The sequence below is a fragment of the Aythya marila genome (assembly GCF_965140915.1).
Source record: "Aythya marila genome assembly, chromosome: 17".
NCBI lineage: Eukaryota > Metazoa > Chordata > Aves > Anseriformes > Anatidae > Aythya > Aythya marila.
Window position 1 is genome coordinate 13,048,021 of NC_139058.1, and position 24,856 is coordinate 13,072,876.

A 24,856-nucleotide genomic window follows, 5' to 3' on the forward strand; every position below is an offset into this window, starting at 1 on the left:
GCTCACTGTGGCCATGGGGCGGCTTTGCCAGCGGCTGCTCAGGGCCCACACTGGAGGCAGGGCTGTGACGGCGGCACAGTGCATGTCCTCCTCAGCTTTCAGCCCGGCACTTTGGGTACTGGCACCACTGCAAGCATGCTTGTGGGCCAGCAGGTTGCACTGGTGTCGCAGCAGGACATTCTCCATGTCAGCAGGAACAGAGAGGGGACAAGGGGGGCCTGGAGCGGACGTCACCTAGCACAGTTATACACTGCAGTTGACAAAGTGATTAGGCACCGCTTGGGGTGGATTTCAACTGCTTTACACGCTGAATTTATGGAGACATTCAACACTGCCTTTATCCTCTGCGGAGCACAGAGCTATCCAGGGGCCTGCCAGACCCTGGTGCAGGGGGACGCTTTGTCCTTCAGCTCACGGCTGCTGAGTCCTCCGTCCATTCCAACAGACACGAGACACAACAGCAATATTTTGTACCTGTGTTCTTCAAGGGAACATTGAAAGCCACTGAAATGTTATTTATTATCTGCAGATGGAGTCATGGGACAATGGTGCACTCCTCCTGCACTGACAGATGTCCAAGGGGGCCTCCAAAAGGGCCTGATCCGAAATTGCATCAGGCCTTAGAAGAGAAACAGAAGCCATGGTCTGAGCAGGCTGGGATGTGCCAGTGCAGCGAAGGCCTGGGGACAAGAGGCTGTCCCAGGGCTCACCATGGGCTCACTGTAGGAGCAAGTAAAAGTCCAGGACCATCCTAATGCACTTCTTGGCCTTACCTCTGTTGCTCTGAGCCCTTGGCTGAGGCACTGAGAGGAGCACATCCCTCCCTTCCCACCCCAGCCCACCCTCCATGGTGCAGCCAGGTGTGACAGCACCACAACTGAACTCTGTACATCTCAATCCCTTCCAAAGCGTAATACAACATGAAACAGAAGCTCCAAGAGTGAAGGAGTTTCTGTGCAGGGATTAGGCTGGTGGGATGGCTGGAGTCGCATCCCATCCGTAAGGCTGAGCTCAGCAAGTTGCTGCTTGCGTGGTGGTAAGGCTGCGCCCGAGCCTGAACAGTCAGCACCTTACTGAAGGTGGCAGGCTTGATCTGGCAGAGGAGTGGGAGAGCTGTGTGTAGGCAGCCAAGGTTTATTAGATAAATTGTTAAATTCAAATGACCTGGACACAAAGATAAGTTGCACTGCCTTCTGAAAGGCAAAGGTATTTTTGACCTGTAGAAACTTGTTCAGGTTACCAAGACATCAGTTACCACAGCAGATTTGACAGTATAACGACCACCTTGCAGTTAATCTTAGGAGAGTCAAAGTTTCTCTCTACCTAGTACATCCAATGGGATGTGCACGTTATGTCAGCGCAGCTACTGCACCGCTCCCACAGCCCTGCCACCTTCCTGCTGGGGTACTGCCACCTCTGCTGTCCTCATCCGATCACAGCAGCACTCCCCTCCCTCGTCTGTGGTGTTCTAACATCCAAAGCAACACATCTCTATGGGGCATTTCTAAATTCAATGTTAGGCTGCTCTCATTTTAACTGGATGGGAGAATAAGGAGGTGCAGAACTCAAAATCTGTTATTAGACCTTTAAACTAAAATTAAAAAGAAGAAGAAGAAAAAAAAAAACAACCACGGTTCACTTCTCATGGAGAATTCAAAACCTTCACTGGCATGTTCCTAGGAATGTTTTTCTGCTCACAACAGTTAGTGGCATGGGACCGCATCCACCTCCAGTGGAGCACTGCAACGCTGCCTTCCCTGTGGGGTGAGATGTCATAGGGCTGCACGCACCAGTGCTGCTGTCCACACACTCGCCAGCATAAGGCCGGCAGACAGTCTGAGCACGGGGCAGGCCCGCAGGGACTCGGAGGACGAGGTGCAGGAGCAGACCTCGTAGCCGTTCTCCGAGCGGCTCTCGTCGTGCTGCCCGGGCTTGGAGCGCGCCCCAGTCCTGCTGCTGCCGGCTGCTTCTGGGGAGCCAGCCTGCATGTCGCTGCACACCAGCCAGTCCCGGGCGATGGACTGCGGATAGCCAGCCTCGGCCTCCAGCTCACTGTCCAGCACTCGCCAGTACTCCTTGCCCCTGAAGAAGTAACTTGCACCTGGGAAGAGACCAAAGCCCAGAGGTGAGATGAGCAGGGACAGTGGCCCAGGAGGACGACAGCACTGGGAGCAGCAAAGGAGCGCTCCCACCCCATGGAGCCACGAGCCGCCAGACTGGGGTGAGATGCTGGCTCCTGTGGCAGGTCCTGGGACAGGTGCATCCCCTGGTACTACAGGAATGCAGGGTTAAAAGCCCACAGCCACACACACCACACACATCCCAGTCTTGTAACAGGGCATGGTGAGGCTGCAGATGATAAACAACCTGAGCCTGACTCATCCTCCCTGCATGGGTGGCCAGTTATGCCCAACAGCATCTGAAATTGGGAAAGCCTCTGGAAACGTCCCTCCCGTGCCTGGTTTAGTGGCTGCAGTTACACTGCTAGGTTGCCAGCAAATAAACTGTGGAAGCGCCACTTTATTGTGAGTGAATGGCTGCTTTTATACACCTCCTATGACAACATTTTTGTGGTCTTTGCAGAGGGAAGGGGCCACTGAGAAATTTCATCCCTGGAAAACAAGTGCTAAGTCTGGGCAAAACACTTCCTTTAAAAATATTTTTGTCTACAATCTCATGTATCTAGGTAAAAAATCCAACAACAGATTTGGTGAAAAGCAAACCAGCAGGTATTAAGATAAAATTGCCACAAAACATCAACTGTGCTCTTTTAGTAAAATCAAATTATTAAGCACCCAGGATATTTCTGTTACCTGCTTGAATTTACAATGTCTTTTAGTGAGCAGAGGGAGCTCTGGCTCAAAGCCTGCCTCCCTCTCTGCAGCTTTTAGACAGGGAAAGTGCCGGCACATCTGGGGCTCAGCGGTGCAGGCTCCTCAGACAGGGCTGTATCTCAAGTGCGAACGAGGCATTGCTTTTTTTTCTTTCTTTTCCGAACCAGCATACGGACTCACCGTCTGACCACCTCATGGCATCATCTAAAGGGCTCGGAATTCCCTTCCACAGAATGGTCTCTGAGGGGTACCCAGGGTCCATCCTCCGCTCATGGTCATCGTAGCGCCAGTAGAGGTTGTCCTTAAAGAAATAAGTCTTGTCATTGTGGGCCCAGGAGAAGGCGGCGTCGATCCCTCCTGGCGGCAGCCCGAAGTCCGAGATGGGCCGCGGGTATCCTTCCTCCACGTTGTTGTCCTTGAACACCCAGTACCTGTCTCCTGAGGAAAGAAGCACGGAGCACGAGTGCGTTAGTTTCACAGCTGAGGCCAGCCTCCCCTGCAGACGAGCTGATGCTTTGTTATCTGTCGTGATGATCCTCAGGGTGAGCTCTTGGCACTGGAGGATGGGCCGGAGGGGAGCAGCCCATCGGGGAACCTCTGCCCTGGAACAGCGGCTGGGTTTGTGCCAGGCTGCTGAGCTGAAGGTCCCCATGGCCACACAGGGAGAATGAGCCCGCATCTCTCACTTCCCACTTCATGCTCTGCCATTGGGACGGGCTTTCTGCTTGCATGAGATCTCCCTGGGGACCTGCTACGTGGCAGCCTCTCTGCAGCACCCTGTGGGTCTCACCCAACCTACTTTAAATGTCAGGCTTTTTCCTCGGTTTTCTAGAAAACGTGAAGAGGCGCTTAAACACATGCCCAAGCATCAGCAGCAGGAACTCAGAGGAAGGGGTAATTTGTGTGCTTTGGTTTGTGTCCAGGGATCAATGAAACAGCACTGGAGAGCCAGAATGAGACAATATTTTATAGCTAGAAAGTAAACCTCTCATTTCATCTTAGCAGGCAGACAGGGCTAAATAACACATCACCAGCGGCCTCGGCGGGCTGTGCAGGAGGGCAAGGAAGCTGCCAGCCCTGAATCTGGACAGGCTGGGCGATGAGAGCAGGGGAAGGCACATCCCCATCGTCCCCATCGTGCTGCTTGCAGGGTGAGCCCGTGGCCAGGCACTGCTCTGTGCACACATGGCTTTGGAGGACCTGGGTTCCCAGGCACCTGGGCATCATCTGGGCTTGGAAACGCTTCCCCGAGCACACAGGCAGTGCGGGATCCGCTACCAAGACCCAGCCCGTGCCTGCAGCCCGGCTCTCATGATTCAGCACTTCTGAAATCAATAATTCACCTGCGTTCACAGCCGAGTGGCAGACAAAAAGCAATTTCCAGCTGGGACGAGCTCAGCATCACCGACTCCTCCTACACAGCTGCTGCCTGCCTGCAGGGCCCCACGGCAGGCACAGTGGGGCTGGGGGTGACACAGAGACCTGGTGGGGGCAGCACAGGAACATGGTGGGGCAGCGGCACCAAGGGGGTTTAGCCAGCACCATGGCACATGTGGGATGCTCAGAGGACATTCATTTAGGAACCGAGAGCTAATCTCTTTCTTCCAGCTCTTGTGGAAGAAACTGGAGAGCTGCTTATTTACATAAAGAGAGGATTATATCATGTATTTTAGGAAAAAAAAAATCAAAGTAGCAGAATTAGTAAAACCAAGCTCTTCAGGTTTCATTCTTGTCCCCTCTGGCTTCTTTTCTTAAAAAAAAAAAAAAAAAAAAAAAAAAAAAGTAGGAAGAAAACCCCAACTCTGTAAAGTATGTGAAGGGCAGTTTCTGCTTTATTTGGTTCTTGAGAAGCAGAGATTTCAATTAGGTGTGGCTGCAGTTTATCCTAAGTGAAATTTCCCCCATTTTCTGCAGAACGTGATCCCTATGTTCTGCTTGCCCTCCCCAAGGTGTTTCCTGGCCTCAGGTGTGGACAACTCTTGGACGTGCCCCGGGAGGAGGGGGGCACCGCTGTCCCCTCTGCAGGAGGACTCAGTGCCCAGGGGGACCCTGGCACGGGGCTGCACGCCGGGGCACCCGCGCTGCTCTCACCTTTGAAGAACACGATCTTGTGGTCGCTGGTCCTCTCGTACACTGCGTCCACGCTGTCCAGGTTCAGGGGCAAGCCCCGCCAGAACCGGTGGATCTGAGCCGGCTGGAGGGAGACCAAGTGCTTATTGCGGGTCAGTCTCCAGAAGTACTTGCCTGGAGGGACAGACCGGGCATTACTGACCCACCCCGCCACCCGCCTGCACTGCGGGAGAAGCTGGTGCCGCCGCACATCGGCAGCGGGAAGCCAGGCAGAAGGTGGGAGCTACCGGCTTCCCAGCAGCAGCTGCTGGCGCTTGCTATTCCTGGCAGCCGTTGGAAGAAATCCCCTTTTTGGGAATCCAAACAATCCTCCTGACACCGCACTACCTGGGACTCTCAGCCGGACTTTTTTGTCCTCCCTGGGGAGCTCCACGTGGCAAGATCCCAGTCAGAACAAGACGTCTGAGAACAAACCCTCAACTTTGTCTCATGTTGGTAATTGCCTGCTAGAAGTCATTGCGTGTTATTTACATCTGCTCTTGCCTGGGTTCCCAAGGGAAACAAGCAACAGAAACCGAAGATGCGCCTTCGGATTTGCATTCAAGGCATTCAGCCCTTTCCCCAGAGCTGGCAGATTGTGACACCGTCTTTCAAAATTTTATGGAAATTGGATCTTAGCCTAATAATGCAGGAGGCAAAACTCTAACACTTAAACATCTGCAGAGAGGGGGTTTTATTATAATTATAAGGATTTATATCATTCCTGTTCTTCTGCTCCAGTTTGCATATTTGCTCTATCTGACTGAGACCTACAAATGAATAATGTATTCAGATGTGGTAGGAATTGCTATAATTACAGATTCTTTTTAAGAATGTTATAAAGAAGAGAATTCAAATCTGGTGGCCATTGTATATCTATGGAAACACATGTAATTAAATAAAGATGATCTCTGCATCTCTAATTAGAAAGGCACTAGACAAAGATACATTTTTGCTTTTTTCACAAGAAATACATCCCAACATAATTCCTTTTCTAGTAGGTGTGTATCTGAGCTCCTGGGGGCTGGGTGCTCGTTGGCACAGTGGAGGAAACCCCAGCTGCTTTTGACTTTTTAGCTCTCTCCCAGCGATGGACTCAGCGGGTGTGCAGCTGCAGCCGGCAAGCTTTACATCTACATCTAAAGGCAGGCAGACTCCGGGTCATCTGTTAGTTTTGTTGAAAGCTATCAGAAAAAAAAACACCCGAAAGGTAGCGATTGAGCTAGCAATGAATTCTTAACATGATAGCCCCGCTCTGCCCATGCTCGTGTCTTGTCACAGCTAAGCCTGCTTGCCCAAGTGCTGCGGCTGCTTGGACAGTAGCTGCCTGAGCCAGCCACGGGGGAACCGCTGCCATCAGCATGCAGAAATACAATAAAATAAAAACTCCCAAACCCCATGTTTGTTTAAAGAGCTTGATTTAAAACCATCTTCCAAGCTGGCAGACGGAGAAGGATGAAAGCCAAGTGTGAACTCCTGCCATCCCGAGCGTCTCATTTTCCATGGATGATGGGCTGAGGCAATTGCTTTCCTTAACACCAGGTGATTTTGATTCCAGCTGTGCACCACACTATCAGTACTTCGGATGCCTCTGGCAAGATTGCTGCCTGCAAACACCCACATGGGCCAAAGTTGCTCCAAAACTTCTGAAGTTTGCAGCAAGGCACCCAAAGCAAAGCAGGCAGCGTTTCAGAAGCGCAGGAAACTCACCGCTGCCTTCAACAGGGCAAGTCCCTAGGGAGCCCGGGTGGCTGCATCAGGGGGCACTGGGTGACACTTCTCTCCAGCTGGGCCAGCTCAGAACAAAACAAAATGTCCATCGACGGAGGGAGCTCAGCCCCGGGGCTCTGTAGGTCCCTGCCCCAGAGGCGATGTCCCCGCTCCCTGGCCTTGGCTGCCGAGTTCCGGAGGCAGCCGCACAGCTGGCACGCGCTGACACTCTGCTCTTCGAATTTGCATTTTGGCCCACAATAAATATATCCAAAAATAGACACCGAGATGGATTTCTCTTTAGTTTTCATCTTTTTTTTTTTTTTTTTTTTTTTTTAATCCCCTCTGCAAGACAGACAGCTATTTATCCTGGACACCAGTTCTTGTCATCTCTCATTTTCCCTTCTTCACTGTGGCTTTCTGGAGCCAGCATCTGTACAAATGCCACAGGGGAACAGCCGCTGTTTTGTGCTCCCTCGGGGGCACAGACAATACCGAGTTCTCTGGAGCTCTTGCGGGTTACACTTGCCTGGAGGCTGCTCCTCACCCCTGCAGAGACACTTTTGCTTCCCTGCTGGATGGCTTTGGGGTCACCAAGAGGTGGCCAGGGATGGAAAGCACTGCCCACTGGGAACTCTTCCATCAAGGGAAAATGGAAAAGAAAGCCTGTGGGGGCCGGCATAGACGGTCTCTGTGCAGCTGAGGAGGTGCTGATGGGATCCTTGTCGGCAGCCGGGCACCCCGGGGACTCACTGCCAGCAAGTGTTTGCTAACATGGAACCAGATGGCTCTGTAATTGTGCGCGTGTTGTCTTTGAGCGATGCACAGCAAGCGGCATTAAAGAAGATGAAGCGTGGGAGAAGAGTTGAAGGCATCCAGGAAAAAAGCAAGGGAGAGCTCCTGTTGCTCCCTGGTTCAACCCGTATTTTGGGTCTGATGGTGCACGTCACAACGAGGGGTCAACTGTCCCAGTGCAGCTGCAGGCGCCTCTGCTCTCTCCATCCCCAGCATCTGCCAGCCCCCTAGTCTGCCCTTGGTCACAGACCCCAAAGGTCAAAGAAAATCCATTTGTGCTGGGTGAAAAAAATATCCATTTTCATAATTTGAAAATAAACTGTTTCAGTTTCACTGGATTTCTCTTCTTTTTGGATAAAAAAAACCCAAACCCACTCGCTTTACCGCTCAACCTTTTGGGTAGCCCTAGCACATCCCTCTCCTCCTCCTCCTCCTCCCTCGCAGTCCCCACTTAGCTGTGATCTCTGCCCATCCACTCACAGTGCACTGTGTGTCCCTGGCCACCAGCGTCTTGTCACCTCTGTCACTGCGCTGTGCCTGGCAGGACAGAGCTGGGCTCTGGGATTTGCATAGACACTGATACATCCTCATCAGCCGTTCCCAGCCTTGGTGGATTGATTAAAGGTCTCAGACCTTTTATTTGAGTCGGAAAGAGCCAGCAGCACATGGGCCATCTTCCTGGGTTTGCAGGTCCCGCAGGACCCACAGTACTCTGCAGCCTGCAAACTCAGAGCCAATTTATCCTTATTGACCAATACTGCCTCTGCAGTGCTGTCACGTGAACGTCACCGCAGGGCTGCGGGCACGCTGGGGCCATCTCTTACCTTTGAAGAAGAAAGCTTCTCCCCTGATCTGAGCCACGGCATCGAAGTGAGTGTTGCATCTGTTTGGCACGTCCCGCCGCAGCCTGCACAGAGACAGCCGGGTGAGCGGGGGCTGTGGCCCAGGGTCCCCGTCCTGCAGCCCCCTCCCTGCCCCAAGCCACAGGCTGAAGCACAGGGGAGTAGAAGACCACAGGCTGTGTCCGTCTGGCACTCGTCCTGCTCAAGCCCAGCCACATGTGTGGATTTCCAAGGTGGGCACAAGCAAACACCAGCCCACAGACAGCTCTGCGGAAGATGCTCTCCCTGGGCCACCGGTGACCACCGCTAGGAGTCGAGCAGGGACATGTTCTTCATCCACCAGTTGTACGTGGGGAGGGGGCAGAGATGGCTCACCGCTCCCTGGTGGCACAGCGTGGCGCGGCCAGCTGTCCCCAGGCAGCAGGACTTGTGATGGAAAAGACCCACCAGCATGTCACCCCGGCACCTGGGGATGCTGGTGTCAGACACCAGTGAGAGGTGCCAGAGCTGCAACGCAGAAGGCAGCCGAGACCAACCAGAGAGACGTAGAGGCGAGGTGATGCAGCATGATGTATGGGGAAAGCCACCTGGCAAGCATCAGGCTGAGCTGCTTTTAACAAGGTGGGTGGGAAAGGTGCAGGGTATGAAGGGCCCAAGAGCTACGAAGCCCATGTGAGAAATGATGATTGATAGAGAACAAGGAGAGGATGCTGGGACCGTGCAGAGAAAAGCGGTGGTGGGTGTCAGGAAAACATAAATCTAATTTGCTGATGGAAGATTCGTGCTGGGCTGCCAGCACCAGCTCAGGCACAAAGTGAGGGATGTGGCCATGAATGCCCTTCACCCTCACAGTCACATGTGGGGTGGGAAGAAGAGGTCACCACGAAGTTTCCTGCTGCTGTCACCAGACCATGGCCTCCTGCATCACAGGAGAGCTGCCCTCCTCTCTCTGGGTCCCTGCCCAGCACCCAGAGGCTCCAGCCAAAATCTGGCCACGCAGAGCCACGTGGACAAGCTCCCCTACACAGGAAGACAGGTCACCTACAGCATGGCAAATTCACCTGGCTGCTTAAACTGGACATGCACTAGGCTGGGAGAGGTGGAGGCTCCAGACTAAGGCAAAGTATCCCTGACCTCGAGGAGACCAGCTTGGTGGCAGCACTCTCACGTGCAGCAGTACACAAGAACCACGTCATAACGCCACTGAGGTCCCACGTTTGGGACACGCTGCTGGCATTTGCCATTACTGAAGACCTCACATGTAGCACTTTCCTCTCTCTTTACTCGCAGTCCCTACAGACTTCAGGCACAATTTGGATCCAAGATTTCACTGTACTTAAAGCAGTGCAGGGAGGACATTTGTCTTTGTGTCACTGTGACTGCTAATTCCTTGGGGCACTCATTGCAGGAGCTCTGGTACCACAGGCATACCAGATGTGGCACCTGCATTCATCAAAGGGTCCTCACTAGGTCCCCAGAGTGGCGAATTCAAATGGGAAAGCCCTTCTGTGATCCCTGGCAGCTGGGACACCCCTTGAGTGCAGGTGCTCAGCACCTCTGTACCACGGGCACCACACCAAGGAGGGCAAAGTGGGGTGAAACAGGAGCCGAGATGGGCAGAATGGCAGTGCCTGAGGTATTTTTTCAAGATTAGATTTTTCTACAGCCCCGTTGCTGTAGGAATATTCCACTGTCCCTGCTCTCACTGCTGCTATCCCCTCTTTACAGGTGGGGAATCAAGGCGCAGGGAGATGAAGTGCCTTCCTCTGGGTCACACCTGGGTGGGGCAGAGCAGAAGGGGAAGGTGACTGGCTCCATCTCTGCTGCTCTCACTTGGGGTGCTCCTGGTACCCGGCCAAAACGCGTGACCGTGACCTCCTGCCTTTTCGTTCAGTGTCCCTTCCCTTCTTAACTGCCTTGCTGCTCTGGTAGTAATGTAATTTGGTAACTCCAATGCTTATTAATGAGCTAGATCCAGATCCTCCCTTAATGAGGGCATGCTGGCTGCCTGATGACACCCTCAGTGTAAGCAGTCCTTTGCCAACTCAAACCTGCGTTGGAGTCAGGCTGCCGGTCCGCTTGTTCCAATATTCACCCCCACAGGTACATTAGGGAGTTGCTCACCGTGGAAAGATTTAGGTAACTTATGCACGCACAAATCAGGATCCTGCAGAAGTTTGATTAAAATTTCAGCAAGGACGAGTTCACCTAAGGGTGATGGGAACAAATTGCCATTAACAGAAGTCAAATTTAAAGTCTTAGGGAAAGGCAAAGTGTTCCAAGATAATGCAGAATTTCTGGACATGCCTTGAATGATAAGAATTAGCTAATGAATAAACAGCAACTGCCACTCTTCGCTGCTCTTAACCACTTCACTTGTGGTCTGGCTGGCCAGTGTCCACACACCCTGCTAAAAAAAGCAACAGTGTACGCAGGAAATGACTGGGAGATGTGAGGGAGAAGGGGCACTCTGTGTGTGTGTGTTTATCAGATCACGAGAGGTCCAGAGGGAAATAGCAAAGACAAGACCCTGGTGTGGAGCTTTGCTGTTACACGTGACAGTAAGGAACATCACCGACAGCTGAAAAGAAATGAACCAGACTTACGGGACAGTGGAGCGGTTCTCTGGCAGCTCTGGCAGGATAGGATGGTCATCAGGTTTGCTCCCTTCAGGCTTGGCCGTGGGGGACACAGACTCCCTGACTCCTACGTGTAAAGACAAGCAGTAGAGGGGAACGCCGTCCTCCCCATGAGCCCACTTACCCCAGAAGACGTCTGTTCCAGTGCTCCCTGGGGCAGAAATGTGCTGCAGCTGGGAGAGGGACACAAACTTACCGTAGAGCTGCCAGATTCGGACTTTGTCCTCGTAAGGCAGGTCGTACTTCAGAGGATCCCCCACTGGACCTTGGTAGTAGGGTCTCATGATAGACTCTATGGCAGAGACGTGGGTCAGGCCGATGGCGTGGCCAAACTCGTGGACGGCTACAGCAAACAGGTCCATTCCATGGGCGTCTGGAAATAAAGACATAGCTGAAATAAAAGTCACTCCGTGCTGAATGTATCGGGGGTTTGGGCAGGCTGTAAGAGCAGGAATAGGCATATGTTGAAAATACTGGAAAACAAGGTTTTGGAATAGGTGAAATATGAAAAAGAATTTGTCTCCTGTTGGAAAAAGGAAATTGAAGTGGATCATGGAAAATGGAAAGCCAAACAGCAGCCCACAGCGTGAAACCTCAGCCCTGCGCAGGCTTGGGGATCACCCCTCTTGTTCTCACATCACTGATGATGCCTAAGACTGGGCATCAGGGAGAGTTTATTCAGCAGTGGCACCTCCCCAGTGGCTTTCTTCTCAGCCTGGGCTCTCTCTCTGTTCCCTTTTCCCCAAACAGATTCTGGTCGGTGCATCCCTACCACCCTGCTCTGGGCTGGCTGGGCCAGGCACACATACAATTGCTGCTCCTCACTGCACAACGGGGCCCCGCGGAGCTGCACCAGAAGGTGGCAATGACGTTAAGTATGGCTCTTACCAAGTTCACAGCTGCAAGCAGTGTAATAAAAGGGCTGGAAAAAGCTGGGAAGCCAACGTCTCTGCAAAGCTCATGATCCTGAACCCTGTGCAGTGCTTTGCTCTCCCTACTGGGCCTAGGGCACTGGGGGATATTTTTGCTGAAATCTGCTTTTTTCTTGATGACTATTATTTACAGTGCCTGTAAACAGCTGGGGTGTTTATAACCTGTCCTGTTTTCCCCAGCACCAGGAGAGAACAAGACATATGCTTTCTGACATTTTAATGCCAAACTGACAACCTTGGGGGATATTTTTATATCACCTACCGAGCTGTTATTTTTGAATCACTGGGGAGAACAAAATAAATAAAAGATGAAGGTTGGATAGCTCTAAGACCTTCAAAACAGAGGGCAGCTTTCTCGCCATCGGGGTCACCCCCTTGTCCCTTGGTGGTGCTGAGCCCGTTCCCCCACCTGAGTGTTTCCCAGGTGGGTGCACCCACCAGGCACAAAATGAGCACTGCTTCTTACTTAATCACCACTAACACGCCTGTTATGGCAAGCTCCTGGACCTCAGTGCTTGCCTCTGCTCTATTTGTCTGCAAACAGAGCCGGTGCTTCCCCTGCCTATTTTTTCTCTGTAGACTGCAGAGCCCTCACCAGGTAGTTCAGCATCACTATACTTTAAAAACAGAAAACTGAGGCATGTGGCAGTGAGGCCACCCAAATAACAGAAAAGTGGGAGAATGCAGCCCCCATCTGAGAGCTCCCATAGTCACACACACGCCTGCAGCCTTCCAGGTCCCAGAAAAGCCATGGCCTGCAGGAGGGTGATGGGAACGTACCCGATGATCGGAAGGTCCAATATTCATCATCATCAAAATGAGTGTCTCCTGCTGTGTGATGGTCTCCGGGGAAGAAAGCATGTGCCACCGTGCCACCTGGCCCGTCGAAGGGGTAGCCGTCGTTGTGATCTGCCTTGGAGAAGTCTATCTGGATGTCAGCATTGTTACCTGCCACTTCATGGAAATTCAGCGGGGTGATGTCGCTCCAGACCTTCAGGGCGTAGTACATCAGGGCTCGAACTGTGTCGTGGCCCAGGTGGGACTCTTTTGGGAAGGTGCGAACTCTGAAAGAAAGGATAGGATAAAGAGAGGATAGGTCAGGAGCAGAAATTAACTTCTCTGAGGACCACCTGGAAGAGCTCTGCAGGTGCCTGGTGCATCGGTGAGGTAGCTCTGAAGTGCTCCAACATGCTTCATAGATGCGTGTTGGCAAGGCTCTGAACCACTTCTCTTCCAGGGCTATGAGGATTTCAGAGACTGAGTTTGGGTCCTCTGGAAATACCGATCCCGTCTGACACACCAGATCCTGCTGGCCCAGAGCCCCGTGTGTGCCAGGATCTGACTTTCTGCAGCCTTTGCACAACGCGCAGGCCCCTAGGTTTTCTTGCAACAAAGCAGATTATTGCTCATTCTTCCTACACGCACATGGAAATCCAGCAGAGATTTGCTGCCTCCATATATCTCCCAGTAGGTCTACTGGCAGTATAAAATGTACTCCAAAACCAGGACACTGCCAGCAATTTCTGAAACTGCAATCCATAACAAGGAGGAAGAGGAAAAGATGCATTTTATATAAACCTCATTCAAAACCCCTCCAACTTCTTGCCTGCAGGAGACAGACCGATGGCACGCTGTAATTCAGAAGCTCCTGCCTTGCTTCTTGGTGGAAAATGCATTGCTTAGCTGGGGCTTACCATCCTAGCGCCCTCACCGAGAGGCTGCATGGTTTCTCTGTATTAGCACAGCATCGCTTGATCCCCAGCTCTGCCTTGCTCTGGAACAGAAGCCAGGTGGGACTAGCAGCGTGCTGGCGTTTGCCCTGCAGCAGAGCATTCAAACCTCCCTTTTGTTCTGTGCTGGCATGAAAAAAGCTAACGCCTCCTGTACAACCAAACCTTGAAAAAGAATTCCTAACACTGTTGATTTAACGCAGAGGGTGAAAAGACAAAGATGCAATGAGGCACCTTGGCTTCTAAAAGAGTATGTTTGGATAATCTTTCATTGACAGTTTTGACAAAAATAAACACTTTCCAGGGAAATATACTGTTAACTGAGTAATTATTGACAAAAGACAAATCTGCTGGAAAATTTCTGGCCAGCTCTTCCCCAGTAATAATGGCCACTTTATTTCTTGTGTACCAGCACACCAACCAAAGTGTTCATGAAATATTCATGGCCTGACAGATTTTAAAAGAGGAAGCAACAATTATGATCACCTCACTTGCCCTCTGCATAATATAGCTGGAAGAACATCACTCAGTACTCCACCCCAGCATGGAGAAATGACCTGACTAAACCCCTAGAGGTAATTACAGGTGTCAGAAAGGGATGTCACGCCACTCAGCTCTTCTGACGAATAATGATTTGGGTATTGTTAGGCACTATGGATCAGTGAAGGGGAATAGGAATGACTCACTGGTTGAAGTTGGAGGCTCATGATTTCATGTGTTTGCTTCCTATCGCATGCCCTCAGAGCTGCAGCCCCAGGTGGGTAACACCTCCTGACCTGGCCAAAGCTAGTGAGCATGAAATTCGGGACAGAGCAAAAACAGACATGTGAGAAGTGCCAAATTCTGCCTAATGGTTTCTTGGATGAGCTTGGGAAGCCCAGCCTGGAGATGCTGGGGATGAAATGGGAAATCAGGCAATAGACATCACAGCCAGAAGAGCAAAAATTGGGCATAACTCTGCCTTTGCTGTCTGTAGGCAAAGAGGGTGCTTTACAGCTAAAGTAAGGCTGTTTGTATACACATAGCACCGGATAATCACAGGACTTCAAACAAAACACACTGTAAAGCAGACAGCACGGTGACACAAACAGCATGAGCATGGGATTAGACAAGACACTTGTCAGGAAAATTTTTATTTACAGAGCAGACTGCCAATAACTAGACGGAGAGCATGGTGCCCGCTAACACCACAGCATATACGTGCTATTGCTGTAATTTAAAGTGCCATTGTGAACCTCTGCAATACAAAAAAGGTTACCTGGTTTCCAGATATTCCTTAACTAAGTATCTTTGTCTTCCAGAAGAGTACTCTGGGCTTCATTAAGCCCTTTACATCCCTTATGTTTACTGAACAAGTAATTACATGCATAACGCACACTCTGCTTATTCTAGGAATTAAGACCTCCTCTCCAAGACTGTGGTGCCCAGGGCAAGGACTCAGATGTGATGACATTATCTGCTCTTTCCTCCTCAAGCCTTGCTCGACCTTCTACGGCTGTGGAATTAGGACAATTAACCTGATCTCCATTGTAAAAGGACAGTGGATGAAAAGCCACGTCTAAATAGACAAACATGATTCATATTCATTCCAATCCCTGACACCAGAAATGTTAGATTAATGAATAAACAGGATCAACACTTACTTTGCTTCTTATAAAAGGTCCTGCACCTCTGAGCTGACCCATTTTTATTAGCATTCTGCAGGTGTGAGTGAACCCCCGCCCCCACATCCTTTATTCATTACCAGCATTATTTTTCATGAGAATCCCATCAGAGTTTGCAGCTCAGTATCTGATTTGATTGCAGGAGCTCTGCTAATTGCTTTCAATGAGATTAAGAGAAGACTATTATACTGATAGGACATTTGTTGGCATTGCATTACCCAGTTCCACTGAAAAGGAGGCACATTTCCAGCACAACGCGAAAGCACACAGGGCTAAATAAGCACCCTCCCACCTTGATTATTATTATTTGCAGCAAATGGTGCTCAGGTACCCAGTGGAGAGCAGCGTTCCTTCTTCTCAGATGTTAATCCCTCCTGAGACTCCCCTTACAGAGCTCAAATCTCGGGTAAAAGCCTGATTTGAGTAATCAGAGAGAAACCTCCTTCCTCCAGCTGGTGTCTGCTGGGCCACCAGGGAGGCACGGAGGACGAGGGCAGCAGGGCAGGCCAGCATCAGCTCACCAGTCCCTCCCCACACCCCCACTATCCTCTCTGCTCTGTGCCAGCTTTGCAAACCCCTTCCCTGTGGGAACTGCAGGCTGTGGATCGAGATTTCCGGCTGCTGCCCGTCCATCATGTATCCCTCTTCTCCTTCTCTTGTCCCATCCCAAAGTAGCTTGGGGTCCAAGCTGGTTACAAGCAGAGCCCAGAGAGGGCTGGTCTGGCTGGCAGCTATGGAGGGCCAACCATACCAATGGTTACTTTGATTTCCAGGTTCCCTTTTGGACGTTGTCCTCAAAAAGACGAAAGTCAAAGAGTATTAGAAATGTATGAGAAATCAATTGCTGGTTAATGAAAGAGCTCCTTCATGTTGTGCAGCCCTAAAACTTCAGAGAGATTGAATAAATGCTGATAACTACCAAACACAGCAGGTCATGGATTGCCTGACAAACCCAAATTGATTTTTTTGAGGACGAAGGAGAGGTAATTGACAGGGTGGACACCTGCAGGCTCAGCCATGACCCGGTGCTACCCCAGCATGACAAGGGACACATCACAGATGCCACTGGGGCCCCTCTCCTATACCACTTGGTCCCCTGCTGCCACACTCAGTGAACACCTGAGCAGAAATGGAGGTTAAAGCTGGGAGCTCTCCTCTGCCAGAAGCAAGTGATGGCACTAGAGCAGAATTAGCTAAAGGAAAACCAGGCTGAAAACACAAGGGGAAGCTCCTGGGAAGCTGGGGGGTGCAGCTCCTGGTGCTGATACTGCAGCAGACGGCTCCCCACCAAACCCCAAATTTAGCCCACTGCCACCTCAGTCTAATCAGCTGAGTGCCTATGTACCACACAATGAGAAATCCCATGCAAATAAGATGCATATGTCTTGGTATCCTGGAAACTTCCCATGGAGATGAGGCACAGGAGACAGTGTGCCTAGAGCTGTGCTGGGATGCTTGGAGGCTGTGCAGGCTGCAGGCTCTCCTGTTTTTGCTCCCTGAGCCTTCCAGACCCACAGGCTGCTTGTGCTGGAGACAAAAAGAAGAAAGCTGAGCAACCTGCGTGCCTGTAAAATCTTGTTTGTGAGGGAGTGCCTCCTCCACCACTGCATGTGCCCATCCTGAGAGCATCCTTTGGTACCGCTTTGCTTGCCCTTTTATCCCAGCCTTGGAATTGTTCAAGTTTTCTTCACCTTTAAAATGCATGGCATAAGAGAGCTTGGTTTTGTTTGATTTTTTTTTTTTTTTTTTAATCTTCAATCAATATGTAGAAGGTAAGTATGTAAAACTTTATGCCTCTATTGGCAGATTTTCATGGCAGTTTCTAAAAAGCTATTTTAATTTGAAGTGTTGGGTGTAAATATCATGCTGGAGTTTCTATAATGCTATAGCCTTCTGTTGGCTTATACAGCTCCCAGTCATAAAATACAGCCCTTTCTTGAACAAAAGCCAAGATCTTGGAAAGGATGAAAGGAAAAGAAGAAGAAATAAGTTTGTCAGGAGATGGAATTTTTATATCAGACATATAAAATAGTCTCTCTCTCTCTCTTTTTTTTTTTTTTATGACACTCTTTGCAGCAGGGCTGGGGTGTATCCTGGGGCTGTGACCACCAGAAAAACCAGACACATTTTCCTTCGGTGCCTTGCTCCAAGCACAATTCCCAGCCCCATGGTGGGACACAGCTCGGGTTTGTCCCCACTGGGCTCTGCTCAGAGCAGCCACCGGTGTCAGCAAACTGAGCACATCCCGCTGCTGTGCTGCCTTCAGAGGCTTACAGGGCACCAGGGCAGGTTTTACCAATTCACTCAAAGGGAATTTTTCCTATCTGAAACACAAAGTTATTCCTCTTACCTGTGAGGACAGGGCTGGTGGACAGATAGAGTGTTTATGCCTGCTGGTGGCTGGGGCCATCCCTCAGGCTTCTCCCTGCCTTAGCACCCTTGCCCCAGCCATTACGAGAGGCCCTCCACAAGCCAAAATCACTTATTTCTGAAGCTAATGGCTGAATTATATTTCTCTATATTTCTCTTTTCTGAAGACACGGTCTCAGGGGGATGTGCTGGCATGCAGACCAAATCCCTGTTAAGGCCAGGGATTCAACACTTGTCAACAGCAACAGCTGAGACCCGATTTGTGACTGCAGCGAAGCTGGACTCGCTCTAGGGACTACATCAGGATCAAAGAGAAGTTTATTAATAATAAGGAGATCTATTGATGGGATTTTTTTCACAGGAGTTTTCAGGACAGCCTGAGCATCTCAGGGCACACCAGCAGCTCTTAGAACAATCGCTACCACACATGGTCTTTGAGGGAGGAAACACGAGTCTCAGAGCGCAGGTCTCGGTGGGACAGGGACGAGGAGGATGCCCATTTCCAGACCCCACCTGCAGCGTGGCTGCGGGGTGCCCTGGAAATCAGACCTAAACCTCTGTGTTTTGCAGGGCCTGTGATCCACACACATCGCTCACCAGCTTTAGGGGAAAAATATTCTCCCATGGCAAGGACTAGAAGAAAAGGACCAAATGCATCCACTACCAGAAAGCGCTCCCTGTCCTTGGCCTCCTGTGAGGTGAGATAAAAAACCCATTTGTGCTGAGCCAAAAATGTGGCAGCTGCTTGAGAGAGCGCAAAGTCCCAGTGAACTCCAGAGAAATCATGCTGCAATGCAGCAAAAAGTGCCCAGCCAACCTGCTGGCCAAATCCACCCCTCTCCCAGCCCGCAGCCACACAGGGCTGGGGTCCTACAGCTGAGGGTGGAAACCCACGCTGGGATGGGCAGGAGGAGGCTTTAAACAAACAGTCCTCTGGGTCCCAGGAGCACAGAGGGACATGCTCTAACACACCACACCGAAACTCTTTGCAAAGCCTTGTTTAGCTGAGTGTGTGCGTTTGTCTCTTTGCAGCCTCACGGAACTGGTGGAGGATGAGCTCCTACCTCCAGGACAAGTTCCTCTTGTTCCACTTGGTCACAGCCTGTGTGTGCCGCCTCCTCCTGGCCACCGGGCCAGCCAGGTCTGGCAGAGAGCAGCGAGGGGTCTTCATCAGCTCCAGCGTGGCCTCGTCTGGTGGCAGAGAAAAGGAAAAAATGGGCACAATGAGGAAGGTGCAGCCCTGGGTTAAGAAATACCACAGCACCGGCATTCACCGGCTGTGGCACGGATTAGGGCTGAAAGCACTCTCTAAACACCCACCAGCTGGGGCAAGGGGAGGTGATACTCAGCTCCAGCACCCAGCCTTCTGCCACTTGGGCTAAGCGTTAGCTGTCCCCTTAGTGTAAATTATTCTGTCTGTGAATTGGCCATTATTCCCCTGGCAAAGCCAAGAGACGTTTGCATGTAGATAAACTATATCCCTGTTAAGCTAGGAGCACATTTGGAAGCTGTTCACATTACTTATTTGTTTTAAAAACTGAATGAAATCCTCAAGCCCCTGTTCTCACCTGTAGAAATACAGGTGGTTGTACATTCACTGATTTTCATACTGGTTTCACCTCTTTACCTTAAATAAGGGGCAAACCCAAGTCATGTTTGCAACCCCCCCTTCCCAAGCAGCAAACGCAGAGACAATAAAAAGTATGGCCTTGCTCCTAGGCCTCCTGCAGCTTCTGATAAGGTGGAGGAGAAATGATTGCACATGTTTAATTAAGAGCGGAGGGGAAAGTCTTAGTGTCAGTATGTTGGGGACACAGCAGCAGCTGCTCAATTGGCACTGGCTGCTCTGAGGGGCTGGCGAGGGCTGCGCGGAGATGAGCCTGCTAATTAGCATCTTCTTTCTAATTGTCTCCTTGAACAGAGGCAGGGACAGCTCTACACAAGCACCACAGCAGCCCAGCTGAGGGGACAGTGGGGAGGAGAGGAGATAAACTGCCCAGGTTAAAACTTGCTTTCTCCTGTCCTCACGAGGATAGGGAGGGGATGGTCCCAGCCATGCCGGGCTGTGAACCTGCCCCGTCCCAGACGGTCACGGTCACTGCCACCAGCAGCAGGACTTGTCCTCCTCCTCCCTTGCCCTGTGCCCCACTGGCCAAGAAACCAGATTACTCCCTGTACAAATTGGGAGGTTTAATCAAGATTTTTGTTCAACTCAATTTGAGGCTGCAATTAAGGCTTTGAACAGAACAACCTATCAGCTTTAGTTTCTCTGTCTTTTTTCTTTTTGAACACATCAAGAGCTATTTTAAGCTATTTTAAGCACGACAGGAACCCCAAGGGTGTGTGGGTCTGGTGAAATAATTGCTTGCCTCAGGTTGTTGAAAGCACAAGGCAACAAAGCACCTGAGCCATGTAATTACTCTTCCAGCTGCAAACCCGGCCGTCTGTCAGACACGGGCTGCAACCCAGCTGCACGGCAGCGCCAATCCCCCCTCCTCTGCCACAGCGGGGACAGAAGGGCCTGGCACCCACTGACCTAGCACCCCCGTGGCTTCCAGTCCCCCGAACCGCTGCATGGCCGTGATGGCTTTTGTCAGCTCCTCCTGTGTCTGCAGCTGTCCTGTGATGGGGTCCGGCGGAGGCAGATAGCCAAATTTCATCAGCCAGTCCTGTAACACAGGTAAAGGGCAGTGAGAAAGGGAAAGGAGAGAAATAAATGCATAAAAAGGGGCGTGCTGAAGGTCCTGCCCGTTCTGCTTGGAAATACCATCCCCATTTACACATTTACACACGGCTTCCCTATTGAACAGCGTGGGCTCTGCTAACAAATGAAGGTGTCACAACAGATCTGTATACATTGCTTAAGTATCAGGACCCGGTGACCTTCATGCATTCCAGTGCTGACATCTAATTTTCTCATCCATCTGCAAACCATCCCCGATAGTGGCAGCAGCGGGGCCCTGCCCGTGGGGTCACACCATTGCCTCGCAGTGCTTGGGGGGAACCTGCTGCAGGGATGAGCACAGAGAGGGGAATGCGAGCATCCCTGTGGGGTGGGGACAGGGCTGTCACCCATTAGGGAACAGGCACTGGGCTCTGAAGTCCCCTCAGTGCAGCCCGGTGGCTGAGGATGCAGAGCTTTGCCTTGAACCTCAGCAGGGCTTTGACTGGAAACAAACTCAACCATGAGGCCCCGAAAATGGGGACAACATTCTGAGTGTTAAGATTCGCAGAGACCCAAGTTCACAGGAGGAAATGAACACCTGCCCTGTCCCAGAGCCGCAGACAGATTCATGCTGAAACCCTGTGGAGAATATCCCCATGTCCAGAGGCACCCCCAGATGGACTCTGAGCAGTGGTGGTCAGGGAGCTGCCACCAAATGAAGCCCATCAGAGCAAACACCACAGAGGTGTAGAAGTCACTCTTAGCGACTGATGGCTCTTCCCACGGGGAGGCCCAGCAGTGAGCCTAGCTCCTCTCTGCCTGTTGCCTTAAGGCATTTAGGGCCAGGTGTGGGTGAAGCAAGGGGGGGCTGTGAAGGACCCACACACCCCTCTTTGCGTGGTGAGCCAGCACGGCTGCGTGCCCATGGTCACGCTGACACGAGCGCCTCATTAAAACCAACACCGCTGTTCAATAGGAATTTGTCATCCAAGGCACCACGTGCTTTTACAAGGATCTCTCTCTTCCTCTTTTCAGCCTAAAACTGATGAAAATAACACAGTAAATCTCCTTCTTACAACTGCTTTTTAACTGTCTGGTGAATTATCTTCCTAAATCCTTCCTTGCCTTCTTGCTCGCTGATATCTCCTACCTCAGCAGAAGGATCAGCAGAGAATAATACTGCATGCAGAGCACCACAAACACCTACCCTCTATTTGCTTTATCTGTATCAAAGAAGCATCGATCCATTGAGCCTCTTGAAGACTGTTATTGATCCCGACTTTCACCGTGGTCAATATGCCACAAATTTATGGTAGTCAGATCAGTGCCAAGAGGCTGTATCTGCTTACCACTAAAATTCAAAAGACTCTGCACTTGCAAGAGCCATCCCGAATGCCACAGCATCCCCAGATGTCCCCAGCACGCCCCATCAAACCGTTCACACAAAGGTTTACAACAGATCTCCCAACACTTGCTGAGGCCGTGGCACCAGCCGTCGTCATCGGGGAGCATGGCTCCTGTGCTGAATTTCTCCCTGGCAGTTCTCCTCCTTCCCCACCCCTTTCCTGGCTGCCTTGTTTCAGCAGGTTGTGTATTACTGAAGGCAGAGTATCCTGCCATTTCTTGCTGATTCATGGCACAAACCTGTTAGCGAGTGCCTGGTAGAAGCACCAGCAGCATCTCAGCCTCCTGTTGCCCTCAGGCTGAGGGCCAAGTTTGGCACTCGCTTCCCTTCTTATTGCTCTTCTGTGCCCCATTGCATCGCAAAAATGTTTGTGACAGAAATTAGAGACACAATTCACTCCTGATTGCTCCTGAGAAATCAGCTGTGACAGGGAACTCAGCAGTTGGCCCACCAGTTGATGAGGATGGTGTGGTTTAATTTGGTTTCTCCCCCAGCCGTGGAGCCGGTGCCGTTTCTCCTCTAAGGACAGCAGAGCCATGGGTACATGAGACCTGCAGAGCTCAGCTGTGCCCCTGCCTCCTGGAAAAGGAGGTAGCAGCAGGCCAAAGACCTGCTCTGACTGAGGGCAAGGTTTTGTCTCTTTCTTGATCTGAAGGAACAGAGGGAGCACAAACACCACTGGCTGCTTCAGAGCAAAAGGAGAGCTCTCAAGAAAAGGCACAAGGAACAGGAAAGTAGCATGTGCTTTTCACCTGATTTCCCTGCACATGGCTTTTCATCTAGACCATGATTATCATGCCTCAGGTTTCCCCACAGTTTTACAGACCTCTGCTATACCACTCTCCTTCATCTCGCTACCAACGTAAGGAACTGGCCAGCTCGCTCTCTCCCAATAAACTAATTCATAACACTGAACTTTCACATCCTACCTTTGCTGGGGCAGACAATTTCATTAGGGAAAAAAGCATCTGGACTCGGAGATGACAAATGCCAGAAGGAATTGTCTGCCTAATTAGGTGTGCTCTGTGAAAGCTTCTCAGATATTTTCTTGTCCTTAATTAGGACAAAAGTTAAACCGATGAACTTTCATAAGTAGAAAGTATGAGAACATCCTCCGCTGAGATAACTTCAATACATTCACTACGTATTTCAACCTTTTTTAAATTAAAAAAGAAAAACTTTTTTTTCCAACTCTCATTAAGTTAAAATGTTTAAATGAAGCCGTGATTTCAGCTGAATGCTAAAATTCTTTAAATATATTTCTTGCCTGAGTTGACACGATAAAAACTTCTCCTTAAAAATGTGCTGAGTTAAACAAATTGACCTAATCCCATGAGAAGAGGCAGCTTCAGCAACTCTCTGTTTTCAAAAGGGGAAAAAATTGCTTCCCCAGAACGTTCAGATGGAGCTGATAACTGATGCTGCTCCCAGCTCCGAGACGAGACGGGAAGGAGAAAAACAGAAAGAGCTGCCTCGATGGCATGCGGGGCAGTGAAGGGCCCCCTTGGCCCTCAAACAGCCTGCTCTTACCTCTCCCCTCCAGGTGGGCAGGTGGTGCCCAGCAAAATATGTCCTACCTGCTTCAAAGCGACCTTCCTTTGCAAAGCGGCTGCCGTGATGATGACACAACAGCAGCATCCTGCGCAGAGCTGCTCCATGTGCACGTTTGCAGGCAGCTTGCTCGTGTCGTTGGCTAAAAATAAGCTGCATCAGTTTTTCTTGTCTGAGTTCCCCATACTGCTGAGCATAGCCTAATGGGGAAAAGTCTGCTTCATGCCTTAAAATCGGGAACAGAAGCCAAAACTGTAGGTTTTGTTTTGTTTTGTTTTTGTTTTTTTTTTAAGACACAAAGTTAGGGAAACTGTTCATGAAGTTGTCCTCTGCTCTGCAAACAAGCCCAGTTTCAGCTTCAGACTTTCTTGCTCCTTAGGCAATTTGAACCAAAGGCCAGGGAGAGATGCTGCTGTGGAGACATCTGGGACTGGGGCTCTCCAGAGCCACAGTAAAAGGCTGGCTCCAGCAGCAGCAGCAGCAGCAGCAAAGCCTTAGTATCACAGAGCTAATTTTCAGATTAAAATGGCAATTTCATTTCTTTCATATCTCCACTTCCTTTGTATCAATACCCTTTTGTCCTAAAACCTACTTACCTGCTTCATTTTGAAATAGATGTAGATATTGTCCCTCTTTTGTGGAAGATTTATGAGCTCTGTAAGTTTGCTTTTACAAATATTAATATTATATAAGCTGATGGGCTCGTTCAACTGCCACAGGCAAAAAGAAGTCTCAGTCAGCAAGTTTTTCTTCTTGAAGATTTCTTCTTAAGGGTCATAGGTTGGTGCTTACAAGAAGACAACATAGTTCAGGATAATGAGGAGAGCATAAACAGGATAAACAGCAAAATCAGGACAAACAGAAAAACTCTGCCAGTTCTATTGTATTATTAAAATAGCCACGTTGCTAAAGCTTAGCCAAAAACATCAGGGTCTTGATATTGCATAAACATCCAGGAAAAAAACAGCCTTAATCCCTCAGAGTTGACAGGACTCCCTTTGCTCAGAGATGCAGATCTTTATTCCCGCTTCAGTTGTCGCATCCCCCAAAGCACAGCAGAGCTTGTCCCCAGCCACTCTGTAGACACCACTGTGCACCCTGAGCTTCGCACCAGTCTCTGCCACCACGGGACCAGCTCCCCCCTGTATCAGCTCCCACACTGATGCGTTAGCCTGAGCCAGAGGTGCCGCCAGCAGGACACCCCCAGCACAAAAACACCAGCCCTGCCTCAGCGACAGCCACCATGCAACACAGAAAGCTTCAGCAACGTGGAAAAATACATATACATTTCTCATTTTTATGCCTTCCACATACTTAGGGAGATCAGGACACAACAGCCCGCTTCACCCGGCTCAACCTCTGCCAGGATGAGGGGCATGGGCACCACCAAATGCAAGGCATGGGATGCTGCCAGCTTCATGCTGGGCAAGAAAGAAAAGGCAAACACCCTACTCACCAATGTTAATGGCCCAGATCACTAAAATAAAGCTGCAACTCAAACATCCAGAACTAATTTCCAAATTACACTTCACTTTATCTCTGTTGCTACCATTAAATAGGGTTGAAGCTTATTTATTTATTTATTTATTTAAATTAAAAAAAAACAAAAC

At 50.4% G+C, this 24,856-nt stretch overlaps 1 protein-coding gene across 2 annotated transcripts in view; it reads right to left on the reverse strand.

Moving 5' to 3' along the window:
* Positions 1–992: 992 nt before the first annotated feature.
* Positions 993–24,856, reverse strand: part of MMP17 (matrix metallopeptidase 17) — a 50,183-nt gene continuing 26,319 nt past the window's right edge. The window contains exons 1-10 of one of the 2 annotated variants that reach the window (XM_082774393.1): positions 23,843–23,902; positions 20,162–20,294; positions 18,690–18,816; positions 12,642–12,925; positions 11,126–11,302; positions 10,897–10,996; positions 8,273–8,355; positions 4,926–5,078; positions 3,015–3,272; positions 993–2,101 (exon numbers count right to left, since the gene is read on the reverse strand). In XM_082774393.1, the coding sequence (XP_082630519.1) occupies positions 1,773–2,101; positions 3,015–3,272; positions 4,926–5,078; positions 8,273–8,355; positions 10,897–10,996; positions 11,126–11,302; positions 12,642–12,925; positions 18,690–18,816; positions 20,162–20,294; positions 23,843–23,851 (1,653 nt within the window). In that variant the 5' untranslated portion in view covers positions 23,852–23,902 and the 3' untranslated portion in view covers positions 993–1,772. Of the gene's footprint in view, positions 2,102–3,014; positions 3,273–4,925; positions 5,079–8,272; positions 8,356–10,896; positions 10,997–11,125; positions 11,303–12,641; positions 12,926–18,689; positions 18,817–20,161; positions 20,295–23,842; positions 23,903–24,856 lie in introns of those variants that run through there. The other variant, XM_082774392.1, reaches the window with a different exon arrangement.